Consider the following 16,340-nt stretch of genomic DNA (forward strand, 5'->3'; position numbering starts at 1 on the left):
CTGTCATCCTGATAGCTTCAGAGACATTCCTTTGAAGCTTATCCATACCTTAAAATACAGTATTAAGCATAAAACATAAACGTATTAAAATATCTGGTTCTGTTGGGTCGGGCAGAACCAAACTTCCCAGTTCTCATTGCCAGAACTGGGACACCATATGGTCCAAAAAGCGACTTGCTATGACCTACGGAAGAGCTATAATCATTAAAGGACTATTAACCCTTGTGCTCCCGGATGGATTCTAGTGTGTGTGTGATGCAGACACTGATTAACCAGACATTACAAGGGAACAAGGGAACAGGGGAATACACATGTACATGTCATTACAGGGGTTAAATCACAGTTCTGGGTCTTAGCCCAGTTAACCCTTTGACTCCCAGGTGAGGTCAGGGGGGGGCAAATGGGGTGCAACCCCTTTAATCCCGGGCCAAATCCCCTCCATCGTCACAGTCAGTGACATTTAAAACAGCTGTAATCAATTCCTCCAGACGGTAGCTGCGCATATCATCCACTTCAACATAAAGAGGTGACTGTATAGACATTGTGGAGCATAGATACCTGTGTCTCCAATGCTCAGAGATACCTTTAGAACCCCCTAGAGAGATGTTTTATTGAAAAGAAAAGAATTGTGGGTCAAATTGAAGTGCAACAGGTCTAGAATTCATTTGTTATGATTCTCAAAATGCAGACTTCTAGTCTTCAGAAAATACCTAAGGGCTTGGATTCCAACATCATGTATTATAGAGCTATATAAGGCCTCTAAATCAAGACTGATGAGAAAAGTATCGTCATCAATGGTCACATCAATGAGCCTATTCAGAACATCTTTCATATCATGTAGATAGGAGGGTCAAGTTTTGACAAAGGGTCTAAGAACTTGATCCACATACACGCTTGCCTACTTAGTTAGATTAGTAATACTGGACACTATGGGGCATCCCGGAGGTATACATTTTTGTGCATCTTGGGGAGACTATAAAATGTTGCTATCTTCGGTGACTATGGTAGTAATTGATCAAATTCTTTCTTAGAAAGCACTTTACGGATACACCACGATTAAGAATTGTAGTGAGATCATTTTTATACTCATAGGTAGGGTCCCTATTTAAGATCTTATAACAGGACTTATCAGAGAGCAGTTTCAAATTTTCCCTGACATACTGTAGTCCTCGGTTTTGAGGATCACTATGTTCCTAAATTTATCAGATGGTTATGATGGTATTTCTTTCAGATCTCTAAGTGCCATGCGTTCTTTCATGTTGAGGTTACCACACCTTTTTTCGAACGTTAAATTCTCTAGATACTGTATGTAGTTACAAGTTTGGTGAATCCCTCAACATTGGCACTAACTTCTAAAGGTGGGGTAAATCCTCTTATGGAGAGAAGCACAGTCCCTTATTAAGTGCTTTTATTTTGGTGTTTATCAAGTCTGATGGTAGAAAGATTAATAACTTGATTTATATCCTCTATTGTGTCAATTATTTGTACCAATGGTGACGATACACCAGGCTTTTAACCCCCAGAACTTTCATTATACCTTCACAAAAGGGCCTATATAGCAACATGTTTTTGCTCTAGATATCTCTTAGCATGTGTTTACAAAGACTGCTACCCCTATTTGATACATAGTTGCTGTTTTGTTTTTAATTGAGTGTGTTAGTTTGTTTGTCCAGTCGTGTTTTTGTCTGATAGATGAAATGGAACCCCCCCCCATTCCTTAACCCTCCTGCACACTAGGTTCAGGGGTTAAAATGATTTATTAGGGGGGGGAGGTATGGGCCTGGGGGAAGAACATGTAGGCCTACCTGTGGCCTGAGGAGGGGCCCTGCCAAAGGACCTGCTGAAGGGAGAGACATGCCCGCCCAGTTGGTAAGATTTCCAAAAGTTAGGCCCAACTTCCTATCCAGGCCAGCCATGCCCCCCCCCCCCAGCCTGGCTGTTCTTCCCTGTCAGCGGTCCTGCACATCGCACCAGCAACTGCCATTGTAAGTGATTAACCACTTGCCACAAAAAGAGACCGGACTAACACAAAAAAGGATGAGACTACCACACCAGTGGGTGCAAAAACACTTGCTAAATCTGTATGTTGATTAGAACCCATATGTTCTGTAGGCAAAGTACTCTCCCTTTCATCTGATTTATGCTCTGACAATTCCCAGAAATTGAATACACGTAACTTGTCTTGGAACCAGTTTCTATATTTTCTCCCTGTTATGTGACTCCTGTCATTTCTCTGTGTATTGTTGTTACAGTTTAACTCCCCCCCTTGGCTTCTCTGTCTGTTGCCTTGGCAATTCCCCTTTTTCTCAGTAAGTTGGGCTGGCCCCTCCTCCCCCCTGCTAGTTGTCACATTCTGATTATTTACTGCTTGGCCAGGCTAGCATGCTTCCTTTTGGATCCAGCAGCCATTTTGAATAGTCACAACTCACTTATCACTTGGTAAAGCCATTGTAGTTTACCTCTCCCTTATATTTGCTACCTTCCCAGTCCTCCCCCCTCTTTGTTATTGTTGTTTTTACAATAAAAAGACATACTGAAAACAGATAGAATTAAGACATTCCAAGAAATAAAGGAGGAGTTTGATTTACCAAATATAGAATTATAGCAATATTTCCAAATAAGACACTACGTCTCATCGATACAACCCAAGCAGGAGGTTTTTAGACCATTAACTATATTTGAGAATCTAGACTCGGCAAGAATATACCATAAAGGAACAATAGCACAATTATACCAAATCTTGATTACGCAGAACACGGAACAAACAAATAAAATTATCCTAGATTGGGAAAATGATATACAGCTGCAGCGGCCATTATAACTATAACTTCGACAGGTGTACCACTTGGAATACCCCTGTCATGGCGCGTGATATTTTCCAACCATACCGCCTTAAGATGCGAGTGAAGAAAATTGCATTTTAGAGCTGTTTTTTTAAATACCTTAAATTGACACAGTAGCACAGTACTGTACACATTGCAGTTCATTCATTTCATTGCACTCAAAGAAACAGAATTCATGAAATTCAACAAAACAATTGCGATAAGCGCGGGTGCCTGAGGCGATTGGCCGCATTCATGCTGCGTGGAGTACAGCAGAGCACACGAAATCGGCGCTGTGAAGTTTTACAATAACGGCCGCTGCAGTTGTATGGCGACCATTAGATAGAGAAGAGTGGGATGACACCTATGAGAGATCAGTCAGATCATCTACAGTAGATGCTCGGCAGTCCGCGGGGTTAATCTTAAAATACTGCACAGTGAGTATTATACTCCTGCTGGACTCCACTCATTTTTTACAATTTCCTCCCCACTTGCAAATAGGCACATTTAAACACATCTGGTGGACCTGTCCAAAGATAGTTTTATTCTGGCGAAAAATTAAAAAGCTAATAGAGAGAATTACCGGGTTGCACTGTCCATGGAATATGGAAACAATATTAATTCTAAAACCAATAGAGGATATAAAGGATATAGACAAGTTGTTTCCTCAGCTAAAGCAGTTATAGCTAGAAGCTGGAAACAAAACGACCCGCCAACATTGGCAGAGGTTAGAAGCAAGGTAAACCATGAAATGACTATGGGAAAACTTACTAGTCTAATTCAGGACAGTTATGTAGGGTTTTTGAAGATATGGGAACCATGGGTGACGTACTGTGAAGCTACTGTTCAATGATTTTCCACACAAGAATTAAGCGACCACGCCGAGACCCAAGGTGAAAAGCAACTGAATGTCTAACAAAGCATAAATAAATGTGTGTACTATTAAAGGAGAAAAGATGGAAATGTACCCCTCCGATCTCCCCCCAATCCCTTTTTTTCTTTTGTACCCCTTTCCACCTTCCCTAAATATAACTTGTAAAAAGAAAAAAAAAAATAAGAAAATAAGGACTGCATCTACAGTATAGGGAGTGAGTTAAACTGCCTGTCCCAACTCGCTTGCCACAGTGAGTTTGGGACAGAACATAACTGTATTTTGGTTTTCATGACCTACAAAAAAAGAATACTCAATTTGCCAGCAAATCCTAAAATTGCAATCCTGATCTTAAGGGTGATTAACTTTATTTTAAATAAGCAAGTTGCGCTGCTAAATTGTTAACAAAAATTTGTTATTAGGAGGGAAAATGTTCCTTCAATTGCCCCGTGTGCTTCCTACTCCCTTTAAATTAAAATATTCTAATAATTCATTGAACTTTGTGTGTCCTCTTCTGTTATTGCTAGAGGTGTCAGGGTTTGAAACAAATTAAAGGATACTCCAATAAAAAGAAAGTTAATATAGCAAAGACTTCACATTTAAAAAAAAAAAAATGGGGAGGAGCACCAGATATATAAAAAAGGAAAATCTATTTGCTCCCATATTTCCTGTATTTTGTAATGGGGAATAGAAGAAAGGCTTTCGTCTTAAACTCTTTTGGTAGTGGTGCTACACTGCCGTTTTCATTATACTGCAGTAGTACCATTATTGGCACTATAGTACAGTAACTCCCATTAAAATTAATCAGAACTACCACAGTTTAATAAATGTAATACATTTTTCGCATATATTTTTACAAAATGTCATACATAATACTAACAACATTTGCAACATTTCACAATTTTTTTTATTAAAATGGCCAGGTGACCTTACACATTGGATCAAGGGGGCTGAAAAAGCACTACTACCAAATTAAAGTACCAACAAAATTAACCTGTGTATTACAGATGTGCTCCCTTGAGTGGAAGTAGACACCTATCACAAGAAAAGAGAAAATTGTAAGTCCCACAGAACAGGACTTACAGAAACTCCAAAATGGGGCACTCTGAGATGGGTACAAATATATATATATATATATATATATATATATATATATATATATATATATATATATATATATATATACGACTATTAAGGTTATGGTGGGTAAAAAAAGTGACTAAAACCCTCCACAGTAAAGCATAAAGCAACTGTAAATATTCCTGTATATTCATTTGCATGTCTTAGACAGGTCTGCAACCCTGTCTTTCACCATTATCACCCAGCAAACAGCACTTCCACTGCAGCAAGGGATTCTGGGAAATGACATGCAAATGAGCACACAGTGCCACTTTTTATCTCATGCTCACATTACATGAGCAACCCTTAGCCAATGCATGATGCTTTAAACACAGATTTTAAGCAAGGACTTGGGAGATGCAAAGTCAGTTAACCCACTCATCCCTTGCTGCAGTGGAAGTGCTGTTTGCTGGGTGATAATGGTGAAAGACAGGGTTGCAGACCTGTCTAAGACATGCAAATGAATATACAGGAATATTTACAGTTGCTTTATGCTTTACTGTGGAGGGTTTTAGTCACTTTTTTTACTCACCATAACCTTAATAGTCGTGGTGATTACCTACTCTTATCTCATTTGAGCAAATGTCAGTAAGCCAACCTCACACTGATGAGACCCATCAAGTTTGAAACATGTCTGTGAGTGGGTTAACTGACTTTGCATCTCCCAAGTCCTTGCTTAAAAGCTGTGTTTAAAGCAGCATGCATTGACTAAGGGTTGCTCATGTAATGTGAGCATGAGATAAAAAGTGGCACTGTGTGCTCATTTGCATGTCATTTCCCAGAATCCCTTGCTGCAGTGGAAGTGCTGTTTGCTGGGTGATAATGGTGAAAGACAGGGTTGCAGACCTGTCTAAGACATGCAAATGAATATACAGGAATATTTACAGTTGATATATATATATATATATATATATATACAGTATATCTTTTTGCCCCCCTGCCTCTTTTTGCCCCCCTGCCTGCGGTCCCCCCCTCCTGCTCACGCCCCCCCCTTTACCTTTTCTCTAGTTTTCTGATGTTGCGACATCATGTGACCCTGCAGCGTTATTTTTACGCTGCGTAGTCATGGCGACACGTTGCCACAAGCCGCCAGAGGCAAGGTAAGGGACTTATAGACGCCTCGCGTGCCCCCCGGCATTTAATTTTAATGTTATGGGGAAGAGCGCAGGGCCCCTGTAAGCACCACGCCCCCCAGTTTGCGCACCCCTGCTGTATACAATGACTTTGATTTTCGAGTAGGGGAGCCTGGTTCAAATCCCGATGTCAGCTCCTTCTGACCTTGGGAAAGTCACTTTTATCTCCCTGTGCCTCAGGCACCAAAATCATAGATTATAAACCCATCAGGGCAAGGACTGTGTCTGTAAAAATCATATGTACAATGTTGCTTACTGCGCCTTGTATGTAATTGTGAAACGCTTTGAGTCCCATTGGGAGAAAAGTGCTCTATAAAATAATTACTGTATTAAGCAAGCTTCAGAGTTGTAGGAATACTAGAATAAATAAAAGTAGCTGTGTTAGTCTAGTCCTAAAATATCAATTGTTACTAGTAAAGAATCTGGAGAAATGTAGTGCTCCACCTAATTTGTATTCTTTGGTGTGAAGTCTGTTAGGTTGATTGTCTTCCTTTTACAGTGTGGCGTGCTACAATGATATTTGTTTTTTTTACTTTCATTCTTTTCTAAAAAAAAAAAATGGCAACCTTGAAAAATGTGTTCAACCTTGAGCAGTTTAAGCAGAAAAAAAGGAATTAAAAAAAACAAATTGAGAGCTAAATAAAGACAATTATCATTAAGCTTGTAAAGAGCCATAATAGTGTGCCACATTGTAAGAGGAAAACAATTTTTTTTAATTTTGCAGGTGGATGATTGCAAGGAATATTTATGCAAAGTTACCAGGCTAATTGCACAATCTAATAGCAATCTAAGTATGGACAAACAGGTATGTTACAGTACAGTATATGTCATGCTGAAGTACACTTGTGAGTACCTCAAATTAGTACTTACACACAGGACCGTCTTAACAGCATTATAGGCCACCGGGCAAAGCAGTGCACTGGGCCCTGAATACACAACCCCAGCCATTAATTTCCTCCCGCAAATCCGTTACAATATTCTGCTTCCATAACATTGCAAGCAATAAAAACGGCAACATATCTCTCGTGAATGCAGACATGCCAACTCACCGCTAAAAGTCGTAATTTTTCTCCTTCTACCGAGTTAGCGGGAGATTTGAATGTTGAGGCGTGTGATCGGAAAATTAGTGTTAAATTCTGGTCTGTGCATAGATTAGCATGGGGCCCCTATGCTCGTGGGGCCCCCGGGCAACTGCCCAGCGTGCCCAGGCGTTAAGACGGGACTGAAAACATATAAATGGCAACTTGATATTTTTTTTTCAATTGACAAGTGACTTAAATATCCACCAAACGTTTGGCTAAATAGAAAAATTATATTCTGTTAAAAATGTTTGTGTATTTATCAACATACAAATGTTCTGTACTAAAACAATAAATTGGAAATCATAATTTCATGGATCATGTAAACATTAGGGGGTTATTTATCAAAGTCACCCAGCTGCAAACTAGCGCAATTAAGTTAGAGTATGTAGAGTTAATAAATGGCAGCAACTTAATGACAGGGATGGTTTCAGACTCCGATATATATGTAAATAAATCTTCAATTTGCCTCTCTCTGTGCCTCTCTCTACCTCTGTCCATTAGCAGCTACAGTCCCTTCCCTTCCCCGCCAACATAAAATGACAGCAGGTTATGGAAGGGCTGTATTTTTTACTTGAAGGGGGCGTCTCATGAGATAAAAGCTAAGTGGGAAACAAAAAAATAGTTTTTAGGTTCTGGTTCAGCACGTGGATCAGGACAGGAGATCAGATATATAGCACCATCTGACCTGTCTCTCTAGTCTCAAAGTCTCTACCAGTTCATTATATCAGTAGCAGTTGGGTTAGCATCCTTAGGTTACCTGTTCGGTACTTGGGTATACAGGTGTCCCGAGAGTCCCCTCAAGTCTGCCATCAGGAGTGGACAGTTGACCCGATGGCAAAGGGGGCCCGGCTGGTCAAACCCGGAAGTCGGGCCTGCCCAGAAGTTGGAAGCAACATCTGTGATCGTCCATACTTCAGGGTCCCTCTCTCTGCCGGGCCCACCAAGCTCAACAGTATTCCCCACTCCCCTCCGCCTCACCCTCCTGCTCAACAAGTTCTCAGAACACCCGCTGCTCAAGAAGCTCTCAGAAGCACACCCATGCTCAACACCCCAGACCCCAGGGGCAGACTTCTGTACTGAGTCCTGGAAATTCTAGTGCTGGGCCTGAATCCCCTTCATAAATCACCAGGCTATGATGTGGCATCTAAATCTTGTGTTTGTGCTGTTTTGTTGTTGTCCTTTCGTTCTCCCAATATGGATTTGTCTACTGAACGTGTAAAGATTTAAAAACAAAAACAACTACCAAAGAAAAGGCAGGGCTCGCCAAAAACTACAAATATTTTTCAAGTTTGGAGAAAAAAAGTGGTGTTGATGTTAAACTTGGGGACCAAACATAGCCAACATTCTATATGCCAAATGCAGTGGCAATGAAAGACGTATGAAAGAATGTATCTAAATGCATTTATACTGCTAGTGCTATCAGCGTGCCCAGTTCCCAAGTAAGTGCCCAAAGTATCTCAGCTCCATGTCATCTGTAGATCCAGTGTCTACGACTTAGGGGCGTATGCCCTAAGCGTTCATAACAAAAATCGCCGGGCCATTTAAATCGCTGTTTTTGTAAGCGTTGCTATCACGGTATTCAGAAAGCCTCGATTACCCGTGATAGCAAAATTCACAAAACGGGTGAGTAGCCAGAGGCGTGAAGATCGCCTCTCTGAAAAGGCCTTACCCGGCAATTCCTTTCTGCTGCAGAGAGCTTCTCAGAGAGAGCCGCCTTTCCCTGCGTAAATCTCGCCCCAAATGTATGTTTTTTAATTTAAATGTTATTACTAGTGTAGATGAGCAGGTGGTCTCCGGAGCAGAACCGCGTTGATTTCAGGTCCGGGAACCCCCTGCTTCCCGAGATACAGGCCCCGTTATGGGGTGCTGGTATCTCCTATGCATTTGATTCCCAAGGTTACGTGACGTGGGACATTTAAATGCATATGAGATACTGGCACCCCATAATGGGGCCCGTATCTCGGGAAGCAGGGGGTCCCGAGGCTGAAATAAATGCAGTTCAGCTCAGGAGACCCCCTGCTCCCACACAGTAATAATAAAAATTACATTAAAGCAGCTTCATTACTTTAGCACAACCCACCCCCTGTGCAACCCCATTTAAAACCATCACTTATTTTTTTAAACACAGAATTGATACCAGAGGCCGAGTGGGGCCCCTGGGTGGTCCATGCAGGTGTCTGGGGGTCCTCGGGTGGTCCCTGCGAGTGTCCATGGGCCTCAAGGTGGTCCCCGCGGGTGTCTTGGGGCCCGTGGGTGGTTCCCATGGGTTTCTGTAGGCCCTCGGGTGGTCCCCAGTGGTCCTCAGGAGGTCCATGTGGGTGTCTGAGGGTCCTCAGGTGGTCTCTGGGGTCCCCGGGTGGTCCTTGCGGGTCCCCGCTGGCCTGCGGTACCAATCCTGCAACAAAAAATTAAATGTGGAATACATTGCAATAAATACACCTCCCCCTCCCACCCAACACATACAGTACAGTAATGGCCAAATAACTATTATCCGGATAATAGCTCATTTGCCCATTATTAAATCAAACATTAGCCAGGCAGCAGAAATAAAGTAAATAAACCTTTCTACTTACCCTTGCCATCATGAAGGGCGTCCTCATCAGCATACTGCAGGTCCATGTCGTCTGATGGCAGCAAGAATACATAAAAAAATACAATCTAATGGCCCCTAACCCCTTAATCACCTTAGCGGTTAATAACCGTTATAGTAATTAAGGGGTTAACCCACCCTCCCCCGCTACCCACCCATGAGGCCTAACCACCCACCCCGGAACCACTATACCCAGCCTGTACCAATTGCTTGGCATAGTAATACATCATAATCATATAATATGGGCATGATAAGCAATTAGTTACTAAAACCACTAGCCAACACATCAATTCAAATAAGGAGCCAACAAAATAAGTAATTAATTAAAAACGCTAATCAATTAAAAAAATACATACAAACAAGCCATCAAAATTTCAAACTGTTACGCCGGTGCTGCCCGCAGACCAGACCCGTCCCCTGAGCTGAAGGGGGAAGTGGCAATACACGCACCCGCAGCAAAGGGAGCATGTCCGGAGTGTGGTATGAAGCGTTGCCAGGCCAGGTGTAGTAAGGTAGACAATACTTGCCGGTACCGGTTGTAGAGATAGAGTGAATGATGCCTTGCCGAAGTCAGGGAGTGGAGAGTGGAGATAGGTCGTAGTCCAAGCCGTGTTCAAGGGGTTACCAGAGTGAGCGTTGTCCATGGAGTGCCGAGAGCGAGAGCTAGAGGGGGTAGTCGTACGAGCTGCATCAGAACCTGTGAAAACACTGAGAGAATCCAGAAGTACTTGCATACAGAGATTATGTCGAGCAAAGACTGAGAGCAGAGAGGAGCTAGATAAAGCAGGAAGGTCCAATTAGGAACGGAGGCGGAACAGGAAGAGCTACAGGGAGACACTGCAGATTGGTGCAGGCATAACAGGCCAGGTGAGTCTTGTTAGTAACCTGAGTATGCCCGTGCAGTGTGCGGGGACGGAGCCTGAGGTTCGGGGGACGGGAATAAGAGTGTGCAGACTGAGCGTGCTCCGTAACTTGTGTACGCGTGTGAACCGAACCAGTGGATGGTGCAGGTGTGCGTGCAGGTGTGCGTGCAGGTGTGTGTGCAGGAGGGCGTGGGTGCGCCCGGCACTGAGCAGAGGAATCGCCGAGGGGAGTGATCCCGCGACGGCGGCAGGGGCGAGGTGCCGTGGAGGCCGGTAAGGCAGGATTGTTTTGTGTGTCCAGGGGCTCCCTGCGGGAGGGAGTGCTCTGTGTGGGGAGCGAGGAGAACGCCGATTCCTGACACAAACTATTTAATCCAAACAATCAAGAAAAATAGAAAAAATAACACTCTATAAAAAACAAGCATTTTCCAAAAAAATGTATTAAGGGGTTAGGGGCCATTAAATTGTATTATTTATTGTATTTTTTATTGCAACGAAGGACATGGCAATGCAGTATGCTGACGAGGACGTCCTCCATGTTGGCAGGGGTAAGTAGAACAGTTTTTATTTACTTTATTTATGCTGCCTGGCTAATGTTGTGTTTAATAATGGGCAAATAATCTATTATCCATATCTGGATAATAGTTATTTTGCACATTACTGTACTGTATGTGTTTGGTGTGATGGGGGAGTGTATTAATTGAAATGTAGGAGAAATGGGGAAAGTAGGGTGCTCCACCCCAGTAACTCCATCCATACATAAACATCTAAGAAGAGAATCCCCTAATAGAGCAAGTGGGAGTGGGCATAAATGAAAAATGACCTGTGAGTCACTCATGAACCATAAACAATGCAGTAGAGGCGTGCCAGCCATGGAAGGGAAATCCAGTAATAGTAGAACACGGAGCAAATAGCGCACAGCCAGAGAGTCAGGTGGTAGATAAAAAGTATAATCCATTTATTTCAGTGCATGACTGATAAAATCATACCCCAGGGGGGAACACATAGACTCCTACGCGTTTCGGATGGGTAGGTCCTTTATCAAGGAGTATGGGATGTTGAGCAACTTGGTGCCTTATATACCCCTAACTCAATTATGCCAATTAGAAGCACTCGTGCAAAAAACACACTCAAACTGCACCTTGGCGCGCATGTGCGTGACGTCACGCGAGGCGCCACCGCACCAAACCCAAAGGCCAGAGGGTAAACACGCCCCCCGTTCGTAGGCGCAAGCACGCCTTGGAGACAGAATAAGCCAGTAAACTCACAGGCCTGCAACTGTGCAGGGGTGCGTCATCGGGGGTGGGGCCTATTGCGCAGTTGCAGGCCTGTGAGTTTACTGGCTTATTCTGTCTCCAATGCGCGCTTGGGAACCACCCGAGGACCCCCAGACACCTGTGGGAGCCACCTGAGGGCCCCCAGACACCCATGGGGATGACTCAGGGACCCCCAGACACACACGGGGACCACCCGCGGGAACCACCTGGAGGCCTATGGAGCCTAGCGGGGACCACCCGAAGTCCACAGACACCCATTGGAACCACCCGGGTGCCCTGTGGGGACCACCTTGGGACCCCCGCAGGACAGTGGTATTAATTCTGTGTCTAAAAAAAGTAATGGTTTTATGTGAGGGCACAGGGGGTGTGTGGGTTGGGTATTGTTGTTTATTAAATATTGTAATGGTTTTTGGTGGCCTAGGAGGTGGCTAGTAGGGCTGTTGTGTGTATTTTTTTTTATTGTGGGTAGGGTTGGTGGGTGAAGGGGGTATTAGCCCCAAGGATGGGTGTTTAGGCCTGCTGGGTGGGTAGCTGGAGGGATTAACCCCTTCATTACCTTAGTGGTATTAACCTAAACACCCACAAAGGGCAAAATACAACCTGCGCCCACCCCCGCTACCCACAATAAGCATGGCACTGGTAGTTAACCTGCTCATTGCCTTAGCGGTTAGCCGTTAAGATAATGAAGTTGCCTGTAAATGAATTTTTCATGCATCTGATTCATGCCGGGGGTCTCATGTGCTGATATTAATGGATATCAGCTCCGGAGTCTCCTGGCATCAATCCGATGCAGGAAAAATGCATTTTTTTTCTAAGTTCTGTCTCGCCGCTTCTCACCACCTTCTTGCTAACTTTTTGTGGTGGGACGATTTGGAGAGGAAATCTCCATTATAGAGTGGCGATCAGCCTCGATAAGCTGATCGGGGCTACTAAATTGAGCGAGTTTGAGAAGCTGGCAATAAGCGGCTTATCGCCGCACGTTTGGCGATTGTTTTTTCTCTGCAAAAAAACAGGCGATTTTTGCTCTTATAGCGGCTTACTGAATCGCTGTAGGCTTTTTTGGCAATAAGCTGGTGATAAATGGCTTATCGATGCTTATAGCATGAGGCCCTAAGTTTGAAGCAGTGGAACCTGGTTCGACTCCCTGTGTCTGTTCTGTGTGACTTTGGGCAAGTTACTTTATCTCCCTGTGCCTCCGGCACCAAAAACAAAGATTTTAAGCTCATCTGCGCAGGGACTGTGTCTGTAAAATTAATATGTGCTGCGTACTGCGCACTACACTGTAATTGTGAAGTGCTTCGAGTCCCATTGGGAGAAAAGCGCTGTATGAAATATTATTATTATTATAATGCAGCTCGGATCTATGGGCCTGAATCCGAGAAAGAAATTAACAAAAACCTGGTCTCTGCTTCAGATTTGGGTTTGGGTCCTCCTCTGTCAAAAATTACCCTCCAGCGTTGGCACCCATGGGTCCCTACCTAGTCCTATGCAGTTATAGGTTTCCCAGAAGCTAACTGAAGACCACAGGCTCCATGTCTCCTGCAATCTGAAGTTAACCTCTGACCTTTTACCTACACTAGATGAGGCAGGGACACTCCTCACACTTTCAGTTTCTCCCCTCCCTATGTCACTTTGCACCTCATGTAATTTCCTCCCCTACAGTCACTCACTCTCTCCTCTCTTAATACCAATGTTATAAAAAAATTATTATAAATAAAGCTATTCCGTATGAAAAAAAAAAAATATTGTATATTGCAAATGTCCAGTAGACATTGCAGTCTTTGAAGGCTTAATATGCAATTGTAAAAGCGTGTTAGGGGGATAAAAAGTAATATTACAAAAATCGATTGTATTATTCTGGTGTTTTGTGATTGCTTGCAGGGATTTGCGAGCACTTGTGATTGAGATGGTCTTATCTACAGATATGTCCGGTCACTTCCAACAGATAAAAACTATGAGACATACGTTACAGCAACCGGAGGGGTAGGTTTATCTCTAAGTATATTATTTTTCAAGCCATATACACAATGCAACTCAAGAGCTTCCAATCATATCTTCATAACCTTTAGCTAAATAATTTTTTTGGAGGGATCACTAATGACTATCACATTAATATATCAACTATATTTTTTCACATTTTTCTAAGTTCATTAACTAATCCTAGTGTGACTCTGGGTGCCAAGGGTATATTTGAGGACAATTGCTTACAGTAGTTGATGCCTTGGTATTTGATAATTGGATCATGTCCTTCATTTAACAGGATAGACAGAGCGAAAACCATGTCTTTGATCCTTCATGCTGCAGATATAAGTCATCCTGCAAAACCCTGGGACATGCATCAACGATGGACAAACTTGCTGATGGAGGAATTTTTTCTACAGGTTCTTGTTCAATATTACATTTACGTCTTGTGCCCAATTTTTAAATACTTAGGACCATCTTCTATGCTGTCTGAAGCAGCATCTCGAGCCCTTCCCAATGGTATATTCGGCCGAAAACAGCTGCTTTGGACAATATAGAAAAAGGTCCTTAGTATCTGCAGACTCAAAGGGGCCTATTTACGACTGCAAAATTGAGCACAATATTTATCAAAAAAACAATATATATTGTCACATTGACAGTAATTGGAGTATTTCCATGATACATTTGATGCACTTCTTTTGCCCCAGTGTTGTAGCCGGTAGACTTTAGTAAATGAACCCCTTTTGTTTAATGCAAACTAAAGTATGTTGGATCAACTCAAAGTTTATTTATGAGTAAAAGTACTTGAAAACACACTAGGTAAGTGACCACAAGGGGTCACTAAAGCCCCTAACCCTTGCATTCAAGGTAAGTAATAATACTATCACAGATGTGGAACAAAAGTGAAAGACTACGAAGTCCAAACTATACCTCCAAATGCATAATAGACTAGAGAGGTGCTGTATATCACGAGTCCACACAGAAAACATATTAAAACATCAGGAAAATAATAAACTTTAATATACAATAATAAAAGACGACGAAATGTGAATAAAGCTTTAGTGTGGTCACTTATCTAGTGTGTTTTCAAGTGTCTTTCCCTATGCACCAGGTTATTTTCTATTTAGTACATTTATGGTGAGCGTTGTTTTTTGTTTCTGTGAGTAAAAGTACTGTACTATTTTAAGCACACTGCCTACATGTTATGAAACACCACTATTATAATAGTGGAAACTCCTCATTTATTATACTCACAACATTAAAATGTAAAAGGTGCTTAGAAAATATCAATATGCGAGGTGTTTAGCCCAGGGTCCAATCCTTCACTGTTCTCCATGTCCTCTGTGGGGCCTCTGTTGCTTCACTTCCGTCTACATCACTTCCAGGACTCGTGGCAATCGCCATCTTGGGCCAGCTTCCCCACTCCATAAAAAAAAGACATTGTGGAAATAGAAAAAAACAGAGAAGGGATCCCAAATTAATAAAGGGGGTGGAAAATTTGGTTTATAAGGAGATGCTAGCTAACTTAGATTTGTTTTCACTATAAAACAGTCATCTGAGAGGGGATATGCTAACTATGTACAAATATATTCAGGGTCAATATAAGGAGCTTTCTAAAGAACTATTCATCCCAAAATGACACGGGGTCACCCCTTATGGTTGGAGGAAAGAAAATGTCACCATCAACAAAGGAAAGAGTTCTTTACATTAAGCGCAGTTAAAATGTGGAATTCATTACCCATGGAGACTGATGGTAGATACAATAGATATCTTCCAAAAAAGGTTGGGCATCTTTTTAGAAAGGAAAGGTACAGTATACAGGGATCATTGGCGTAACTAAATTTTTTAGGCCCCACTGCAAAAATCTGGAAAGGGTCCCCTACACAAACCACAAAATAAATGTAGTTTCCACCGGAGTCCCCATGTCAGTGGCTTTGCGAGCACCCCCACTCACATACCTTGCTCTCAGCCCCTCACAGCCCCCCCCTCTGATCCTCAATGTCCCCCCTCTCATCCTCATCCCTCTCATTCTCACACTCACTCCCCTGACTGTCCCCCTCTCTCCACCCCCATGTCTCAATCCCGTTTCTTACAATTCCTCCCTCTCACCTACCTCTCCCTGCCCACTCACTCACTTTCTCCTCTCCTATCTCCCTCACACAACCCCACTCCTCACTCATTCCCCACCAGAAACACTCTCACATTTCCCCCCACCCTCCAACATCCACTCACTCAATCCCCTCCCCCCTCACACACACTTATTTCCCCCCTCACACGAACACACTCAATTTCCCCCCTCACACACACACTCAATTCCTACCAGGGATCCACCCTCCCCCTCCTTCCCCCTCCCCCCCCCACACACACGCACTCAACCCACCCATCCCCACAAACCCTCAATCTTTCTCTCTCACTCCCTGCTTCTCTTTGCTATAACTGAGACCTGGCTCACTCAGTCTGACTCTGCTCTGGAAGCTGCCCTCTCCTACGGTGGCCTTTCCTTCTCCCACACTCCGCACCCTGATGGCAGGGGTGGAGGCGTGGGGCTCCTGCTCTCCTCTCTCGGCCGTTACCGAACCCTTCCTATTCCCCCCTCTCTTGCTTTTCCCTCCTTTGAGGTT

At 43.2% G+C, this 16,340-nt stretch overlaps 1 protein-coding gene across 6 annotated transcripts in view; it reads left to right on the forward strand.

Annotated features, from left to right (window-relative positions):
• PDE1A (phosphodiesterase 1A) overlaps positions 1-16,340 on the forward strand; it is a 363,587-nt gene that overhangs the window by 287,135 nt on the left and 60,112 nt on the right. For all 6 annotated transcript variants that reach the window (XM_075608901.1, XM_075608900.1, XM_075608896.1 and 3 more), the window contains 2 exons: positions 13,639-13,740; positions 14,018-14,138. In XM_075608901.1, the coding sequence (XP_075465016.1) occupies positions 13,639-13,740; positions 14,018-14,138 (223 nt within the window). The remainder of the gene's footprint in view (positions 1-13,638; positions 13,741-14,017; positions 14,139-16,340) is intronic.

This window comes from Ascaphus truei, chromosome 7, assembly GCF_040206685.1.
Source record: "Ascaphus truei isolate aAscTru1 chromosome 7, aAscTru1.hap1, whole genome shotgun sequence".
NCBI lineage: Eukaryota > Metazoa > Chordata > Amphibia > Anura > Ascaphidae > Ascaphus > Ascaphus truei.